Source organism: Drosophila sulfurigaster, chromosome X (assembly GCF_023558435.1).
Source record: "Drosophila sulfurigaster albostrigata strain 15112-1811.04 chromosome X, ASM2355843v2, whole genome shotgun sequence".
NCBI classification, from domain to species: domain Eukaryota; kingdom Metazoa; phylum Arthropoda; class Insecta; order Diptera; family Drosophilidae; genus Drosophila; species Drosophila sulfurigaster.
The window spans coordinates 12,495,049-12,515,148 of NC_084885.1; the positions used below are offsets into that span (position 1 = coordinate 12,495,049).

Genomic DNA, 20,100 nt, shown 5'->3' on the forward strand with positions numbered 1-20,100 from the left:
CGACGGCAGCAGCAGCAGCAGCAGCAGCCAGTCAATCAACCTGATGGCAAATGACGCCAATTGCCAATGCGGATAAGTAGCTGCAACAACAACAACAACAACAACGACAACAACAACGAGCATTGCAATAGCAACAATGTCATATTTACAGCAATTTACCGTGAGAGAAAACTGCAACATCTGCAGTTAATCAGCCACGATTCGAGCTCAACGGACAATATTCATTTTCCTCCGCGTCCCACTTCTAATTATTATTTTATATACCATATTACTTGCTGCAATCATTAGTTAAAAGTTGCAGCATTGTTCTGATGAGAATTATTTTTCCACTTTACTACTTGCTCTTTTAACGGATGAAATGTCCTGGTTTTATTCTGAACACATTTGTTAAAAGCTTTTTTCTAATTTGAGTTCCTACTAGGAACTTGCTATAATTATTTTCTTTACTCATAATCTATAAATAATTGAATAGTCTAAATTTTAAATACTAGTATTATATCTGATTGTTAATCTAAATATGTCGTATATACAAAATACTCTTTCCTCATTCACAACAAGTTGCAATAGTATCTAAACTAGATCGAGAAAATCCATAATCAAATGATTACCAATAGCTTACTATGTCAACACTCTGTCTGTCAGCTGTGAATATCTGTATGTTTTGGAAATAGCAGTATCTATATCGGAAGGATTCTCCGGTTACACGTGTATCTCTCTGAAGTTAGTGTTGTGATCTGACAGTGTGTGGCATCAATAAAGAAAACGTGGAAAATGTTTAATGATTTATATTGCTTGGCTTGATGTAATATAACTACAATAGTATGCTTCTGAGTTATATTTCACAATTTTTGTCTTAACTGATTTAAGACCTTAATGCTCATAAATTCAGAGTTGCTGTTAACATTAAAATTTCCAATCTCTTCAAAAGTTGTACCTCATTAACAAATAGCTGCAATTTGTAAATACAGTTGCTATTTACAATTCAAAATAAATGAAACCAAATGATTACCAGCAGCTTACTCTGTCAATACATGCTTATAAGTAATATTTTACATTTTTGTGTTAATTGTTTTAAATCATAAGTCATAATAAATTCTGAATTATTAGCTTACATACGTATTTCTAATTTTGTTCTAAATCTGTTCCTAATTAACAAATTGATTCAATTTGTAAAAGAAAGTTTTTAAACACGATTCAAAAAGGTCCAAGCCAACTCATTACCAGCAGCTCACTCTGTCAATACTCTGTTATGTTGTCTTGACTGATTTAAATCATAAATTATTTCAAATTTCTTATTTTTTTTTTTAATTTGTTCATCATTGCCAAATAAATAGTTTCTCAACACGATTTAATAAATTTAGATTTTTCAATTTTGTTTGTTTTTATTTGTGAAAACTTTATCAAAATATGTCAATTGTTGTATCTCTATCTCTATCTCTATCCAATATTATATGACAAAGAGTAATCATGTTTTTATACTAGAAGATTTCTATGCAAATTTTCTTGATAATTTTTATGTAGTCGAAACATAATTGAAACATAATTTAGTTATTAAAATATTGTATATTTTTGAAGTTTTGTTTTTTGTGATAATCACAAGTAATCTCTGCCAAATGGAATCCAATTGCGAGTAAGGATAAAATATTTCCGCAAGTGCGTCGCATTCTTGATTAGGCGAAAAGATGAGCCCGGTGAAGCGAATCTGTTGAAGTCTTGTCTACGATTTCCTTGATGCTAAGACAGCGCCAGTCATTCGTATTTTTTCTGTTCTTGTAACTACGCGTACTTGTGCAGACAATCGTTGAAAAGAAGAAGAAAAAAAAAAGAAGAAAAGGGGAGAATATGCTGTGTGTGTATGTGTGTGTGTGGGGCGCTGATTTAGCGTCGTCATCAGGTCGAGTGGCAGCATTTAATGAGGTGCAAATGAGCTTGTCCTGGCAGCAGCTTCAACAAGACGCGCAAGTGCGAGTGCGAGTGCGAACGCGAAGAGTCGCAACACTTTAAAAGGAAATTAGCCTGGCAGGAGTAGGCCAAGTGGCAGGACGACGACGACGACGACGACGAGTGGCAAATGTTGTTGCCGTTTTACGTTTTTACCTTTTACGTTTGTCACTTGCTAATTTCTACAGTTGCTTTACTTTTTCTCTCCATCCATCCGTCCGTCTGTCCGACTGTCTGTCTCAGTGTCTGTAAATTTTACATATTTTGCTATGAAAATTACCATAGACAGGCAGAAGACGAGTCGCCATGCGAGGCACGTAGACGTGGGTGCACCCACTTAACATGATAAGCGACAAGACACCTAACATGTTCAACACGACACCTTCACGACAGCGCCAGATGTGGCAAGCGGTACAAGAACGAAGGCGGCGAGAAGGGGGCAGCATCTCTCTCTCTATGTGTGTGTGTGTGTGTGTGTGTGGCAGCCTGCAGCATCAATGTATGTGTTTGTATGTGTGCTCATGCTGCGCCTGCTGCTGACTTGTGGCAAGGATGAGTGTCTCCCCGCCGTGTCGTCGTGCTCTGCTCTGCTCTAAACTGCCTTGTCTTTGTCTTTGTCGTTGTCGTTGTCGGTTTTGCGGCTCCGGCTACGCCAGCATATCTTGCCGCAATATTAAGCAAGTGCGTATACGTGTGTGGCATAAGTTGCCGCGACATTTACACTCAATTTCGACAGCTTCCTCCCTTCTCTTCCACCTCCATTTGCCACTTGAGCAATCGCAGCAGTCGCTGAAGCACTCACAACCACTGCTTGTTTTACACGTCTTGTAAAGCACACAAATAATTATAATATTGAATCATTTTGCATTGGAAAAAGCCCTCACCCGTCCCCCATCTCTCTTCCCTCTTTCTCTTTCGACCATTTAAATGCTCACTAATTAGTTTGCATACTTTGAAAACATTTTTCTCTCTGTGGCCTTTGACTCGACAGTTTTTGTATGTTGCATAAAATTGATGTGCTGCTGCCATTCAATGTGCTTTCAATGTGTTGCAATGTTTTGCAAAATGTTTGACAAAAAGCTGCGTAAGCTGCTTAAATCATTTCGAGGCAAAAACAATATGCAACATGTAACACTACCCAAAGAGAGAGAGAGAGTTTGTAACTTCATAATTGCAACGACTTTTACATCAGAAGCCACTTTGAGTGCACAAGTTTTTCTTTTAAAATATTCAGTTCTTTGACACGAAATTTAATTGGCAACACTTATTAAAATATCCATATTAAATTAATTCATTTATTTCGCATACTTTTGATGCAACCCCCGTTCATAGCTCTACTGAAATTTATGTCTATCTACCGCATTCAATACAAGTATATACTACATACATATGTATGTGTGTTGAAGGTACTTAATCAATATTGTTATTTATGATTGCATATATATTTTGCACCTAGATTCGAAACAGATGTTGCGATACAAAATGAACTACGATCTACGGTTATGCAGTTGTAAATTATGCACAAGTGCCATTTTTTCTACGCATATTTTTAATTACTCTCGCATCTTCTGACTATCGATTTGTTTTTATTTCATTTGCCTTTCAATTTTGTCATATTATGTGTCATTTTTATGCCTCCTTCATTGGTTTATTAAATCTTTATTTAATCAGCATAGGCATATTCTATATTTGGTATATTGATAAAGTAAAAATATACCATGGAGTACAAAATATACCAACTTTTTATTCATTTCCGATAAAACCATTTTATACAGATATACCAAAAATACAGCAAAATACCATACGGTATTTTTGGTTTATCGATATTGTACATTAAAATTATACCACAAATGCACCACAAAAATACTACAAAATATCAAAGAGTATTTCTGGATAATCTATATTATAGTACATTCAAAATATACCATAAACTTCAAAATATACCAATTTATACAAAATTCTACCAACAGCTAAGCTCGATTGCAGTGGCCGTTATTTGTCATATAAATGCATTTCTTAAATAAGTTCTCAAATTTTTATCTAATAGCATATTCTGAGGAATCAAAAAATACAAATATTTATATTGAACTTTATATGGATGCACTTTAATTCTTGTGCTTCCTTATTAGTTTATTATCTATAAATTACTAGCATATTAAAGCACTTTAAAATTTGTAATATTTAATATTATTTAATTCGTTAAAATATAAAAAAATGTAAATATTTATATTACACTTTAATTCCATCATGCTTCCATTGAGATTTATTTTCTTTATTTAACCAGCGTATTCTATCTACTTTAGTTTGTGTTGAAAGATATTTTTATTTGTCATTACTAGCAAGAAGAAATATAAGGACATTATCTTTGGCTTTACACAAGCTCTTTTCATACCCTGTAGTCAGCAGAGGCGACAACGAAATTGATCGAATATGCATAATAAAATGTAAAGCCAAGTTTTAAAATAAGTTGTTGTTGCTTACATTGATTGACTAGTTGAACGAACGAATAACGTAGCGCATAGTCGAGCATTCTTTTGGTGCGTCTTAAACATCAAACAAATTGTCGGCATTTAATCGGCTTAACTTGTGTCCATGGAGACACTGAGATTGAGATTTAAATAAATGCGACTATACAAAAGAGACAGAGAGAGGAAGAGAGAGACGAATTCTTACGCTCGATATATATATTTTTTTTTTGTAGTATATTCAGATTTTGAATTATTTCCATTGATTGAAGCATAAGCACTCAATGCACACAAACTGAAAATGCATTTTATTGTTCGAAGTGACACAGAGAACAACATGTGGCACGTACAATCTCGGTCACACAGAGAGAGAAAGAGAGAGAGAGAGTGAGCTTGCAACTTGATTAGATTTTCTCCCATATATGGCCTAATGGCTTGAACAATAAATAAAACCCTAGACAAATGTCCAGCTACATTTTCTAATTGTTTTGTCTGCTCTTTTCTGCTCTGCTCTGCTTTGCTCTGCTTTGCTCTGCTGTGTCCTTTTGCTTATTGTCTGATTGCTGAACAGCTGCTCGGTGCCCATAAATTGCTAAACCTCAATATGAGGCGTGTGTGTGGCATTGGCTTGACCGCAACAACAAAAAAAAAAAGAGAAGAGAACTTTGCATGCAACAATCGCGCAACTGTTGCCAGGTTTTTTTGCGTTGCGTTTTTTTCGGCCCCTTTTAAAAAGTTGTATGTACGAAATTAACTCTATGTGAATATGTGCAATCCGAGTGTTTTTTGCTGGTTCAACACAGATCATAAAATAAGTGAAATAAAATAGAATTGTATTCATAAAAAAGTTTGGTTAGAGGTGCTGCAAAAAAGGTTTAATAAGCTATCTCCAGGAATTTTTTGTTTAACTCTTTCATTTGCCAAACAATATTTAGTTTGTGGTTGCGTAATGATTCCAACTTATACGACGCTTTTATCGTGTTGTAATGAATAAAACTTTGTCCTTACTTAACCCTTAATCCAATTAACTCTAAAAACATAAATAGCGAAGTATTTGCAAAAAATAGAAGTAGGCAATGACAGCATTGAATTTAGAATCAGTTCAAATAATAAGTTGTTTAATGGTGTACAATTTTAATATCTCGATTGACAGCAAAATTTTAGACAAATCAAACAGATTTTGTTAAAAGAAACTTTCTCTCAAACATCACTAAATACTTGCTTTTTATTTGTTCAGTTGTCAATTTTTAGAATTTTGAAAATTATTTATAATTTGTTATAATTAGTTTTGCTCTTTAGTTTGTTGAATTGCCATAAAAAAGATAAATAATAATAGTTTCATTTCTTATTATATTTTAATAACTATAACTAAAGAGATACATTTAGTTTGTTAAATGGAGTTTTAAATAATTTGTTTGATGGTATTAAAAGAAAAAATTGCCCTTGATTAAAATACAACTTGAACAAAATAAAAATATTTGTATGTAAAAATAATTAAGTTTACAAAGAAATTTAAAATATATAATAAAATTATTATTTTTACTATTAGTTTAGCAGTTTTTTTTTATTTATATAAAAAAATTAAATTATTTACATTAAAATGTAATGTAAGATCAAATTTTGTAATTAAATTTATTATATTTATCACTTTTAAATATTTTGTATATGCTAAAATATAAAAATATTTATGTTACACTTTAAAAAGTAAATGTTTTTGTTACTGAATACCTATATTTTTTTAAATATAAATATAAAATACAAAAATAAAGTTAAAGCTTTATAATTATGTTAATTATATTGTTAAAGATTAATTCTTTATTTATTTATTTTTTTTTATTAAAATACGTTAGGATAGGTATATTCAAATATAAAATTTACAATTTAAGTTTAATTTCTGTAATTAATTTAATTATATTTTTGATTATTTCCACTACTTTTGTTCAAATCATAAATAAATAAAAATGAGTATATACAAATATAATTCAGTTCGAATTTTGAATTATTTGAATTATTTATATTCAATTTTCATTATTTGTTTTACTTTGTTTCTCTATATAATTATATTTTCAATTTTAGAAATTGTTTTTGCTACATTTTGGAATATTGAATATTTGTTTTATTTAGTTTTCTTTGTTCTCTCTAATTCCAGCAATCTGTTCACGTTGAGATGGAAAGTGGGAGAAGTAAACCAAAATTGCAAAGAGCTGCAGATTGTTAATCAGCTTGAGTTTTACGAATCTTGAATGGGACAGGACAATAGCATAAGCACTCGTAGACGAAAGAGTTGTTGCCATGTTGGATGCATGCAAGAATGTTGGATGAATAAATGGAAATTTGTGTCAGTTCGAATAACCCAAAAGTATGTCAGTGTGTGTGTGTGTGTGTGTGTGTGTGTGTGTGTGTGTGTGTGTGTTCGTGTTCATGCTATTGTCGTGGGCAGTTTTGTGGCATTTTGTGTTGCCTTAAATGTTGCAAATTGCATGGGGCAGCTGTGATGTCTTGCTGCCACTGCCACTGCCACTGCCATTGCTGGTGCGGCTTGTGGCATGTAGGATGCGGTATGTGCAAGTTGTCCAGCCAATGACTCGGAATGAACACCTTTAAGCCGCTTAGAAAATTGCAATGGCCAAAATCACAGCAGCAACAATGAACTCAACTGAGTTGAGTTGAGTTGCGTTGAGTTGAGGCATCGTTGGTTCGTTCGTGCCACACGTTCAACGCTTTTTGGCTGCAGTCGTTTTCAAATTTTGCTTCAAAGGATTTCCAAATCAATTTGATTTGTTGGGCGACCGTTGCATGGCAAAGTGAGTGCTAGAGAGCGGAGGAGGGAGGGGGAAGGGGAGTCCGAGGGGAGTGCAGCTGTTGAGGCGTAAGGTTAGCTGCCTGCAGTTCGTTCGCAATCAATATGCAATGACAATACTCCTACTGTTGTTGCCTATTGTCTCTCGAGCTTTTGATTTGTTTCGCTTTTGTCAATTTCCACTGGACGCTCTTTTAGCCAAGCTCCCGCTGTCGCTCTCTTTCACACACACTCTCTCTCTCTCCCTATCCCACTCTTCCCCTGTGGCTTCTCCTGTTCTCCTGTTCTCCTCCCGGCAAATACCCATGTTGCTGTTGTTTGATTTCATTGCTTGGTTTGTTTGTTTGCTTGCCCGTTTGGTTGGTTGGTTGGCTGAATGGTTGGTTGCCTGCCTCGTTGGCTGCCTCACTGCCTGACTCTCTAACTGACTGACTGACGGACTGACTCACTTGGTTGACTGCCTGACTGCCTGCTTCACTGGTTACCCACAGCAGCGACGAAATCACATTTGACTTGGCATTTTAATGACGTTGACAAACAGGATTTGCATTGTCGCTGCTCGTAAGCCGAGCCTTAGCCACGCTAACAAGCTAAATGAACAGTTTTCCGCAGTAAATTGCGCCTTTTTCGTATCCTGTTTTCCTCTCTCTCTCTCTCTACACATTCAATAAAATCGTTTATATGCGATTTGATCAAGCCCACGACACACTGGAAACTTAAGCTGTGTGAACCCAAAGTCAACTGTTCGCAGGACATCTTTCAACCCTTGTCTTATGCATGTGTGGAAAAGAATAAAAAATAAGTCAATACTCAAAGGGTTCCCATTAGCTTGATATATCAAATCTGAGTTAAGAGTATGAAGAATGATTGGATTAATATTAGTGGCTGCATTTTAACTTACCCGATTGTCATTTTTAATGAAAGCAAAATAGTGCATAAGCTGTATTATTGTTTAAAAAATACCAAACTAATATATAGAAATTATTTAAAAATACCAATAACTATATTTGGTACAACTGTATTCAAAATAATAGTTACAAATATATATCAGTTGTTGCATCAATAAAATATACTAAATTAATATACCATAAATATTGAAATATACCAAAAGCTATATTTGGTATATACATATACTTAAGCATAAAGAATACGATGAAGTTGAATATATAATACTGGTAGTGTCCATAAAATATACCAACTTAATATACAAAAAAATGCTTAAATATACTAAAAGCTATTTAGTACATAGGTATATTATATTCAATGTTATATGCAGTACAATATATAACACTGATTTTATCAATAAAATATACTAAATCAATATACCGGAAAATAAAAAATGTAATGAAATATATATTTGGCATTTATGGCATATTTTCAAAATAATAAGCAATAAAATATATACTACAAGTCTTATCGACAAAATATTCTAAATTATTATAGAACAAATGTATAAATGTAAATAATGATATAAAAACCCGACAGTTTGAGCTATTTTTTCCCCATTATAGCATTAAAAATATTGACTACATTATGTTGTGCTAAATAATTTAACCGAAGAAAAAATAGAAATGAAATAAAATAAGATACTATATAGCTAGCTAGTTATTATAGATATCACTGCAATTTTATTCTTCAAATTATTCCTTAACTAAGGTATACGAAATCTGAACACATTTATTTATTCTTCAATACTTATTATGTTCAATGGCACATTTCTTTTAAAGTATTTCATGATTTAATTGAATAGAAATATATATATGTAGTTAAAGTAAATAAGTTCAAATTTTAAAGAAAATTGAATTTTTATTGAGCTGCCACAACGTAAAATGCATATTAGACAACAATTACATGCAAGGGATGTTGTTATTTTAGTTTTGTAGGTTGTTTTAACCTTAACAATGCACCGCAAATAACAAGTCTAAAATAATAATGGAAAATGTTTACATTCACAATAATTTGCTGGCCAGTCATTCAAATTAAACACGAATTGCAAAACAATGCTAAAAATAATAAACAAATTAACTAGTCTAAAAAAATCGACGCTAAATTAAAATGCTCTTTTTAGAGAATGCTTTAAAGCAGTTCATTTAAAAAGAGTATTAAATGTTCGTTGTTGTGAACTCTATTCATATGATATGCAAAATGGCAAATCGGTGAGCTAAATAAGTGAAATGGAATATTTAAATAATTTATTGAGCTAGTAAATTGCTTTTCCGAGTTTTTCGGCCATCAATCAGGCAAACGGACAATATTCAATGCTTGCGAGTTGGAGTTGGGGTAATTTATGCTGAGGGGGAATTTCTTGAAACAAAAAAGAGTATAGAGAGAGGGAGAGTTGAGATTTCTGTGTTTTGCTGAAGACTAAATATTTGTGCAAATTATTTTGTAATAGAAAATCAAATTGCAACAAATTCGCACACAATTGCAACAAAATGAGCAAAAACCAAATAAAGTGAATGTCATCAGCAAACGGCATTGCGCTGGTTCGATTTACGTCTTCCCCCCCCACACCATCTTACCACACCTCACCACATCTTGCCTCTTGTTGCACCGCAGCACTCGACACAGCTGTTGCAGCAATTGAGCTTTTTGGGGGCGCCCCACGGTGCTGGCAGAGCAACAATGTTGTCGCATTTGTAACTGTCTTGCAGTCGAGCAGGTTCCCAAAAACAAAGCTGCAAAACAACACAAGACGGAGGCGAATGCGAAGGGGGGCGAAGAGGCAAGGCCAAGGCGTAAGACAAAGGCCACAAGTGTGGCAAGCAGAGAGTACAGGATACTGTGGGGTACGGTTACACTTTGTGGCACACTGCATGGGGCATGGGGCATGGGGCATGGGGCAGCACAACCAGCACATGCAGCGAGTTAAAGAATTCCAATCAGCAGAGCTATTGTTCTTGAGACATTTGCTGAAAATTGAAGATAATTGAAGTGTAAAGCGTGGAGCGGAAGTGCAGCAGTCAGCAACACAGCAACAACAACAACAACAACAACGTCAGCTCTTTCCTTGCCCCTTGGTGGTAGCATCCGGTCTACAAGGAACACAAACCCGTTGCTGAATGCTGTCCGAGGCATATTATACAATACAATTTTGGCTGCTTGGCTTTTGTCTATTTTGTGGGTCACGTCGCTTTGTCCTGAGGCGCACTTGCATTTCTATGGCTTTACCCCAAAAATACATGATATATAATATAATATATGTACGATATATATATTCAGTAAACCTTCCATTAGAAGTTGGCTTTCATGACGATTTTCATTGCTAGCCAGCTTAGTGGTAAATTTAAATATTAACAAGTGAGAAAGCTCGTTGCCCATTTTAAACAAAAGCAAAACAGTGTGGTATTAATTTTAAAATATACCGAATTGTTATACTGCAAAATACTAAAATATACCATAGACATAGAGTGCAAAATATACCAGATTATTAGCCATAGCAACTAATTAGGCGTTTTTACCCAAACAAAAGTATTTCTTTAATAACTTTTACAATTTCTATCTGGACGCAAGATCATGTGATCCAAGTTTCATCCACAGCCAGTTATGACACAGCTTTCAATATGCCAATTATAGATGCTGTAATGTTTTACGATTATCCATTGTGCTGGTGTTTTTCTTGCCACAAAATCTACTTTCACTCACTCTCTTTCTCTCTTTTCTTTGTCTCAATATTTTAAGTAATTAAACAATTGAAATCATTTCAAGCTGAATCAATCCTCGACCGCACTGCAAATAGTGCTTTGAAGAGATTTTGTGGCATGCGCAAAGATGATGCCTTCAGACTTAAAACCCACAAAACCCGCAATATGCCAAATAAAACAGGGCCAAGAGACGCAACGCAAAATGTCAATAAGATTCATGAATAACTGAACTGAGCCTTGGCGATGTATAAATAATGTCGAATGGGAATTGTATAAATAGTCAACTTGTTTAATAAATAATACATGGGCATTTCTCCGGGTCGCGAACGTACGTTCGTACGAGATAAATGAAAAAATAAAATCGAAAACAAACGTTTCCTGAAACATTTTTTTTACTCTTCGATAGCATTTGTTTAGCTTTTTGGTTAGTGTAAATTATGGGGCTTATCGATTTTTAATTTTCATAATATTGTCAAAAAACATGCGGACGCGAACGTACGCAAAACGGAAGTCGACTTTGGCTTAATACAGTAAAATGCAAAACTCTGCGAATTGAGACGGAATATTTTTAAGAAATAACTTTACTTTTAAAATAGAATCATGTAGCTTTCTATTAAGTCTACTCCCAAGAAAATATCTCCATTTATTTATTTTTAATTTAATTAAGTTCCGGTCGCGAACGTACGATTTTTCCATGTTGTTTTATTTATTAAATTTTTATTATTACCACAACTGTTTTGATTAATAACTTCATATTTCATAAAAACAAACGGATTTAACTCAATTTAATGTGTCTAATGACATTTAAAGCAAAAAAATAAATTTTTATTAAATATGAAATATGTACTGAAATTTATTAATAGCAAGAAAAATATGTAATAAGTAATAAGTAATAACTAACAAGTAATAAGTCACTGCAAACGACATAGTTTTCAAAAACAAAAACAAAAAAAATTTTTTTTTTTTAAATCCATGCGACGCTAGTAAAAATCGACATATGCTTATAGGTAAGGTCGCGAACGTACGCTACTTTGATAATCAATAAAAAAAGATTGGTTAGAGTAACCCCAACGATTTTTTATATTTAAAATATATATACCAAAATAACTTAACACGCGAAGTTTCATCCACCTGCTTGCATTTAATGCGAAGCAATTACAATAAAATGATGTTTTCGGTCGCGAACGTACGATTTGAACATAGATAAGAAGCAAAATAAAAATTAACAGTTAATTGAAAATTTTTTCGCTCAGATATAGAACATATGTGAAGTTAAAATTTGTGTAATTTTTTTATTTGTTATTAATAGCTATAGAAATATCTCTATAGTTGAACACTTGGTTTCATATTCTGTTCATAAAACTGGGAGAAAGTTTGGATATTAATCGATATCTGCAAAAGTGCAAGTTGCTGGTTATACATATGTACATATTTGCACATGACATGTGGCCGACATGACTGCCTGTCTGTCCATATGAACACCTACGCCTACCCATATTTTTTAGTTACCTTTTAATTTTTTTTTGTGTCATTCTATGGATTCTATGAACGGAGCTGAAATCCAAACTTAAATACTTGATGTAATTTGTACTTGGCGTTTTTCCAAGCTACATCCCATACATCTTATCAAGCCTTTCAAGGTCCTCACATACTTCTTAATATACCACTAGCCTTTCTCTTTTGGTCTTAGAGTTTAATTTTCTGCGAAATAATGGCGCGAAATGCCAATGTACAAAAATTCTTCTAAAACGATTACGTAATTATTATCTATGACCGACACCATTTCCGTTTAGACGATTATGTAATATATCGACAGCCGACTATTACAACCACTATATTATATATCTAAAACAGTCGATAGATATTAAGAAAATGTCATCTCCAGTGCGATGTCACACACATTTCTAATTGCAGTGTTGCAAAACGAAGACGCGTTTATTTGTGAAAGAGGTGTCATAAATAAATGGGAAACTAAAAATTGATTAATTTTTATAGCATTTCTAACTTTCTAAGGCAATTTGAGCCAATTCATAGGGATTAATCGCGATTGTTACTCTGTTTCTAATCTTACATTAAGCGGAAAACATGGAAGAAAAGTTAAAAAACTTTTTTGCCCCATCGGTGTGGAATGATTCGTCGAATGCCAAGAAACACGACCGTGAGTTTCGTATCAACCGATGCATAAAAACCCTAGCCAACATTTTACGCTACGAGGGACTGCCACCCCTAGAGGAGACGAAAAAGAATTTCGCTGCCACACTGTCGGATCAGTCGATGAATGCCATTGCCGAGACCTATCTGGGTACGACTTTGAATAAGCGAGCATTGCAAATGCTTGGCGATATATTACGCTCGAATGTGAACAAACTGATGGTGGAAGCCGTCAAATATTGTAGGCACACTCGAGCCACACAACTAACCGTAGAGCACGTGCAACAGGCTCAAATCGAGATGGGCTGCAACCTCTATATGCTACACATTGATTTCGACTGCGAGGAGATCGAAGATCGGAATATAGTCAAAATGTGGATGGAAGAATGTCTACTGCCAATGGGAAACCAAGTTGGTCTTTCAATGCCAATTATCAAATTGCCCAAGCCAATGTTATTGAAGTCGGACAGGAAGCGTTTGAACCGCGAGGAGATCGTAATGCTGCAGAGCATCAGTCGTTATCCTCTATCGCGGGGTCAACAGAAGTTCTATGTAGAGACCACTGAGAAACTGGTGGGTGTCTCGGAAGAAGATCGTCTCGCAGCTCTAAAGATTATGAGCCTCGATCCGGCGGTACACCATGTGCTGTCCCAATTGGCCATCTTTATTTCCGAGGGTATTCGGGTTAATATCAAGGAAAACAACTTTATCATCTTGACGCATTTGTTGCGCTTGGTCGACGGTTTGATGCGCAATCGCTATATCAACCTAAAGCCCTATGTGAGTGTTATTTATATATAAAGTAACGAAAGTTTAATACCCTCTGTCTTGTTCAGTTGCATCTCATTTTGCCGGGAGTGGTGTCTTGTGTTGTGGCGAATCAGATTTCTGCTTTTCCCTCAGTTGAGGATCATTGGGCTACAAGGGAGTTTGCCGCCAGTCTCACAATGAACTTTATTCTCCACTTTGACAGCGATGAGCAGTCTATTGAGAAGAAAGTTCTCAAGTAATTAATGATAATAAAATACAAAAGACAAAATATATATACAACAACTTCAATTTCAGAATATACTTGAATGGATTGGAGAAGCCGATGTCGTCGTTAACAACAATTTATGGCTGCATTGTCGGCATTAGCAAATTCGGCAAGTGTGTCTTCTATAAGTATGTGACGCCAAGAATCGCCTTTATTTCGGATCGTATTGAACCCTTTCTGCACGACGAATCATTGGAGAAGAGTGACTTGCGTCGAATGGCTGCCAACCAAATAAGACTTCGCATCGCGATGGAGTGTGCCCCGATTTTGAAATATCAATTTGCAACTAGGGCTGATTATCCTGAGGTTGGTTTCAATGAACGCTTATATTATGAGGGGAAATACAAATATGTGGGTAAATCGATATATCAGGCTGTTATATTCAGTCGCATGCAAGATGATGTCTGTGATTTAGTTCGAGCAGAAGTGTTGGAAAAAAACTATTCTATTCAGAATTAAAAAGCCAAAAAATTATTCTCAATAACTAAAAATAAAACATAATATGATAAATCTTAACGTCTCATCATTGAAAAAGCTACATTTTTTTTTATTTTAATTTTTTTCATGTGAAATTTGTCTTTTTCTCATTTAATAGTTAACAAGTACACCTGAATAAAATAAATTGTAATTAAGTAATTTCTGTATAAAACCTCAAAAATTTCTAGCGTGCATTGGTGCAAATTTAATATTCATAAATACGTACGGTTAAACACAATTATAAAAGTCGTTAATAGTTCTACTAATGAAATTTAGCTGCATTTTTATATTCATTAAATAGGAAACGAAGAGAAAAAATATTGTAAATGGAATTATGGAGAATTTATTGATATAGTACAAAAAAAATATACCATAGAATGTAAAATATTTATTTTGTATATTAAATTGTCAGCCAAACCAACTAAGACCCGTAGTAAGTAGCGTTTTATCCCTTACAAGAGTATTTCTTCAATAACTTCTACAATTTTTATCTGATCGCAACCAAATTTTCAAAAGTCATAAAGAAGAAGTAACATAGGTAATGTAGTATGTAACAAAAATCACAACTAACTAGCTTCAAAATTACGCTTACGATTTGAATAATAAATAGGTAAATAAACAAGTGTTTAGCAGAATCAATTCATAATTGTAAATAAATTAGCAAAATTTATAAAAATGTTCTTAAATTTGTTAACTGATTTAGTTAGCTTTTACCCTTAATTTTATTTAAGATCTTAGTATACTTATTGCAATTTAATCATCTATCATTAATTAATTGCGAATTATTCTTGCAGTTACTCATTATTTTAGTTAAATTATCAAGTGTTGGAGTTGGATGGAGAAATTTGAAAAATTTGGAATTTTCCAACTTTTTTCGTTTTTACAAAAACAAAATTAAAAAATATAAGAAATAAATTGTTGTAAAATTATTTTTATTATTCTTTTTTTTTTCTTCTTCGCGCTCAGAATAAACATAGTAGAAAACAAGTAAGTCGAGTGTGCTCGACTGTGAGATACCCGCAACACATTTTGAACAAAAGCAAAATATTGCGTTATTATTTTCAATATATATAAAGACTACAAAAATACTGAAAATATACCAATATTTGGTATATTTATATAGTACCATATTCAAAATATACCATACACGGTACAAATTTTCAGGAATCACAATTTCTATAGCTATAATTGTACATATATACCAAAATTATAGCTCTATCTCTTATAGTCTCTGAGATCCAGTGTTTCATACGGACAGACGGACAGACGGACGGACGGACATGGCTATATCGTCTCGGCTGTTGACGCTGATCAAGAATATACATATATTATACGGTCGGAGATGCCTCCTTATTATCCTTATGTTACGTAAATTTCCTCCCGGCACAAAGTTATAATACCCTTCTACCCTATGGGTATCAGGTATAAAAATTGTACACATCTGAGTGACTTTTAACCAAGAAAGAACATACATACATACTACTGTGGGCAAAAAGTAGTAAGACTTTTTAATTTATATTTCGTGCGAAAATCCATCCGTCGAAATATTTTGTTTCTAGGTTGGCAAGACTGTCAGTAACTTCTATGCCAAAAACACATCAAAATAATTAGTGTTTAATATATGCTTGTTTTTTCTGAAGTAGAAAAGGTGCATTCGGCGATTTTTACAATGAGTGAAATTATTCAACAAAGAAGTTCCATTAAATTTTGTGTGCGGAATCAAATTTCTGGTGCCGAAATGTTCCAAAATGTTGCAAAAGGCCTTCGGTGATTCTACCATGTCACAAAAAAATGTTTATAAGTGGTAAAAAGACTTAAAGGAGGGTCAAGAAAGAGCACGTCAAAGTCGTTCAAAAATCAAGGTCATGATGACAGTTTTTTTCGATTTTCGTGGTGTTGCGCACCATGAATTCCTTCCATCCGGCCAAAATATTAATAAGGACTATTATTTATGCGTCGTTTTTGTGAAGCAATTCGTCTAAAAAGACCAAAATTATGGATCAACAACTGTTGGTTTTTGCATCACGATAATGCACCGTCGCATACTGCATTGATTCTTAGTGAGTTTTTTTGCCAAAAATTCAACCAATATCGTTCCACAACCACCGTATTCGCCTGATTTAGCTCCGTGTAACTTCTGGCTGTTCAGAAAACTCAAATGATCGCTCCGGGGAAACCGTTTTGAGTCAATTCAAGACATTAAACGAGAATCGCTACGCGCATTGAAGGCTATTCCGGAAATCTACTTTAACAACTACAATATTTCGAGGATTGGAAAAAACGTTTGCGAAAGTGTATTGTGGCCGGGGAGGATTACTTTTAGGGGGACGAAATAGATTTGGCCGAATAAATAAAGAATTTTAAAATTATGAACAAAGTCTTACTACTTTTTGCCCACAGTAGTATGTATTTATGAGTGTATGAAAGTTTGATTTGGTTGCTCTGAACGTTTTATTTATTGGGGTGTTAATTGTATATGCTTCGAGCAAATCTTATCTTATAAAAATTATATTATATATGCGTGGCATGCGTAAGCATGAGAGAATATTAAGAAATTCGCTCACACTCGATGTTGAGTCAACAAGGGTTGCCAACGTTTCCATATATGTATTATTTGTTTATTGTTTGTTATTAATTTTTTTTTTTTAATTTCTCACACAACTTACTTAACTAAATTTTTGTTTTATATTTTCATAGGCCTAAAACTTATGTTTTATTAGATTAATTTGTATGAAAGCTGAAAGTAATATTTTTCTTTTTGGATTAAAATAAAACAATTTTTAATGTATGCTTAGCAACCCTAGTTAAGCCAAGCAATTATTATAAGACACTTAACATAAGTGGTAGGTTAGCTTGGAAACGTGAGGGAACGTAAATAAACTTTCACACATATGAACATACATATATGATCGAAATGTTTCACAACATGTTTAATATAGATATGTATTATTATTAGGTGGCACTACAACCCATTTCGGGTTTTGGCCGACCTCAGCGTCTCCCTCCAGGCGCCTCTGCTCTTCGCGCGCCTCCTCCAATTAGAAGTACCCAGAAGATTGAGGTCCTGCTCTACTTGGTCCTTCCATCGAAGATTTGGTCGTCCCCTTCGTCGTCGCCCGTAGTCGACTCTCGCTTCGAATACCTTCTGACCTGGAGATTCTTCATCCATACGCACAACGTGGCCGAGCCAGCGCAGACGTTGTATCGTGATGCGCCGGACCACGTCCATGTCGTCGTACAACTCGTACAGCTCGTGGTTCATCCGAATGCGAAAGTCATCCCCAATCCGAACGGGACCGAAGATCTTGCGAAGAATTTTCCTCTCGAATACTCCAAGCGCTGCTGCATCTGTCATTGACACTACCCTGCATAGGTATGTATAAACACACTTATTATTGTAGATATGTATAAACACACTTATTATTGCTTTTGCTTTTTTAAATAAATAGCTACGATCGTCTTACACTCACGTTAAGGTTTGATATCACTCCACTCGATCGAACTCTTTGTTGAGTGCGTGAGTTGGAATGTTTTCACAAACCCAATCAGTCTGTCGGTTGCCCCTCTCTGGATCGTATCATACTAAATTTGTTCCGCGATTATTCTTATCGGGGGCATTTACATATTAACTTTTTTTTTCACAACTTCTTAAAAATTGTGATTTCGATTTAAACGACAATTTTGTTTTTTGTGGTACGAGTTTTTATTTCGTAATTTTGTGATAACATACATATATGTATATAAGACTTTTTATACGAATAATACTAGGTATATGTTTCTGTAAATATATATATAGTATATACGATAACGCTTTGCTAAACTTGCTAAGTGTCCGATGAGTGTATTTTTGCACCTTTACAAAGTAAAAATATTGCGGATTATCGTGTCAATATATGTAAGTGCTAAGATAACGATTGTTTTAAGTGTATTTAATTATAATTATATTATACTAAATCTTGCAGATATTTATTATAGGGGTCAAAAATCTGTGTTGAAACCGCAATAAAAACGAAATATTTTATGATTGATCAAGATTCACAGCATTGCTGAGTATCCACAGAAATTTCTTATTAACTTAGGTAAAATTCCAGTTATCAACACCAATAATAACTTCTTTTTTGATATCTTTTCAATATATCAACATAAAGTCATACATCAAATTATGGACGATTTAGTTACTGTAAATTTCAATGAAATACAATCGGATAAAGAGGTAAGAGAATATTGTTATTCTGAAATAATTACTTCAGCTTCAATTCTTTATAGCTTGGAAGAGGTAGTTATGGTGTTGTCCACAAAGCATTGTGGAAAACTGAATTAGAAGTGAGACAAATTGCTGTGAAAATAATTGAAGATAAACGAACCGAGCATATTAATTTCGAAAAGGATATTCACCGAGAAATCCAGAATCTACAAAAATGTATTCATCCCAATGTCATAACGTTGTATGGAGTCTCTAAAAACACCAAGAATAACATTTGCTTACTGTTTGAATATGCGGATTGCGGATCACTCTACGATTTCTTACATCGCACGGAAGAGGGAAAGAAAAAAGAAGTTTCATTCAACGGGAATCTTGATTGGATGCTACAATGTGCCAAGGTATTGTGTTAAATGTTCTTTTATTTTCCTTAATTCATTGTCTTTTTAGGGAATAGACTACTTGCATAACAAAAACATAGTTCATCGGGATCTTAAAACAGACAACCTCTTACTTTTCAATGGGTATCGCACATTGAAAATATGCGATTTTGGTAAAGTCAAAGAACTTGTAACAATGAATACAGAATTCGTTGGGACTATTTGTTACATGGCACCAGAAGTTTGCGTAAGTGCCACGCATTTCTTTTTTTTTTTTAATAATTTATTCTTTTTTATTTTTCTTAAAAAGGAAAATGGAAAATACAAGGAAAAGTGTGATGTGTTTAGTTTTGGAATCATATTTTGGGAAGTTATGTCAAGGAAGAAGCCATTTTACGAAATGCTCTCAGGAGATATACATGTATTGGCTATTCAAAATAAAATTATTGATGGTAAGGATAATTAATCCTAAAATGATCTGAAATTTAAGGTTTTCACCACTCTAGGAAGTCGTCCGAATATAGAGGATGCGATGATTTTTGAGGATTCTGATTGCGTTAGGCCAATAATAGAAAAGTGTTGGGATCGTGTTCCAGAAAATCGGCCGACTATGCAAGAGATTTGCGAACTTCTCCCTATGTATCCTTTAGCTTACAGTTACGTAAACATTGAGGAGATTGAACTTGGCAAATTTGTAAGAAACAATAAGCAATCCAAAGAGGTCAATTTGTAATAATGCTGATATTTATAGATTGGAAGTGGAAGCTATGGTATTGTCCACAATGCATTTTGCCTAATAAAGGGCCAAATCAAAGAAATGGCTGTGAAAATATTACAAAGCAACCGTGAGGAAAACGCAATATCTTTCTTAAGAGAAATGCGTAATGTTAAAAAGCTGAATCATGAAAATATTGTTAGATTATATGGTGTCTCTTATTATGACGTCAATGCTAGAATCATCTGGTTACTGTTTGAGTATGCGGATTGTGGATCACTCTACAAATA

General features: G+C 34.0%; 2 protein-coding genes across 2 annotated transcripts; both read left to right on the top strand.

Annotated features, from left to right (window-relative positions):
* Positions 1-12,871: 12,871 nt before the first annotated feature.
* LOC133849103 (transcription initiation factor TFIID subunit 6-like) lies at positions 12,872-14,523 on the top strand. Its single transcript, XM_062284979.1, has 3 exons — positions 12,872-13,781; positions 13,838-14,007; positions 14,067-14,523. The coding sequence occupies exons 1-3, from the start codon at positions 12,936-12,938 to the stop codon at positions 14,494-14,496; spliced, it is 1,446 nt and encodes a 481-aa protein (XP_062140963.1). The 5' UTR covers positions 12,872-12,935; the 3' UTR covers positions 14,497-14,523.
* A 3,533-nt stretch (positions 14,524-18,056) lies between these two features.
* On the top strand, positions 18,057-19,940 carry LOC133848565 (mitogen-activated protein kinase kinase kinase 7-like). The gene is made up of 6 exons (XM_062284189.1): positions 18,057-18,409; positions 18,477-18,727; positions 18,781-19,116; positions 19,166-19,342; positions 19,406-19,547; positions 19,602-19,940. Exons 2-6 carry the CDS (start codon positions 18,677-18,679, stop codon positions 19,826-19,828), a joined length of 933 nt encoding a protein of 310 aa, XP_062140173.1. The 5' UTR covers positions 18,057-18,409; positions 18,477-18,676; the 3' UTR covers positions 19,829-19,940.
* Positions 19,941-20,100: the final 160 nt, after the last annotated feature.

Coding starts and splice junctions, on each gene's coding strand:
- LOC133848565 (XM_062284189.1), top strand. CDS start 18,677: ATGGACGATTTAGTTACTGTAAATTTCAATGAAATACAATCGGATAAA. Junction 18,728..18,780: donor AAATACAATCGGATAAAGAG/GTAAGAGAATAT, acceptor AATTCTTTATAG/CTTGGAAGAGGTAGTTATGG. Junction 19,117..19,165: donor GGATGCTACAATGTGCCAAG/GTATTGTGTTAA, acceptor TTGTCTTTTTAG/GGAATAGACTACTTGCATAA.
- LOC133849103 (XM_062284979.1), top strand. CDS start 12,936: ATGGAAGAAAAGTTAAAAAACTTTTTTGCCCCATCGGTGTGGAATGAT. Junction 13,782..13,837: donor ATATCAACCTAAAGCCCTAT/GTGAGTGTTATT, acceptor TGTCTTGTTCAG/TTGCATCTCATTTTGCCGGG. Junction 14,008..14,066: donor ATTGAGAAGAAAGTTCTCAA/GTAATTAATGAT, acceptor CTTCAATTTCAG/AATATACTTGAATGGATTGG.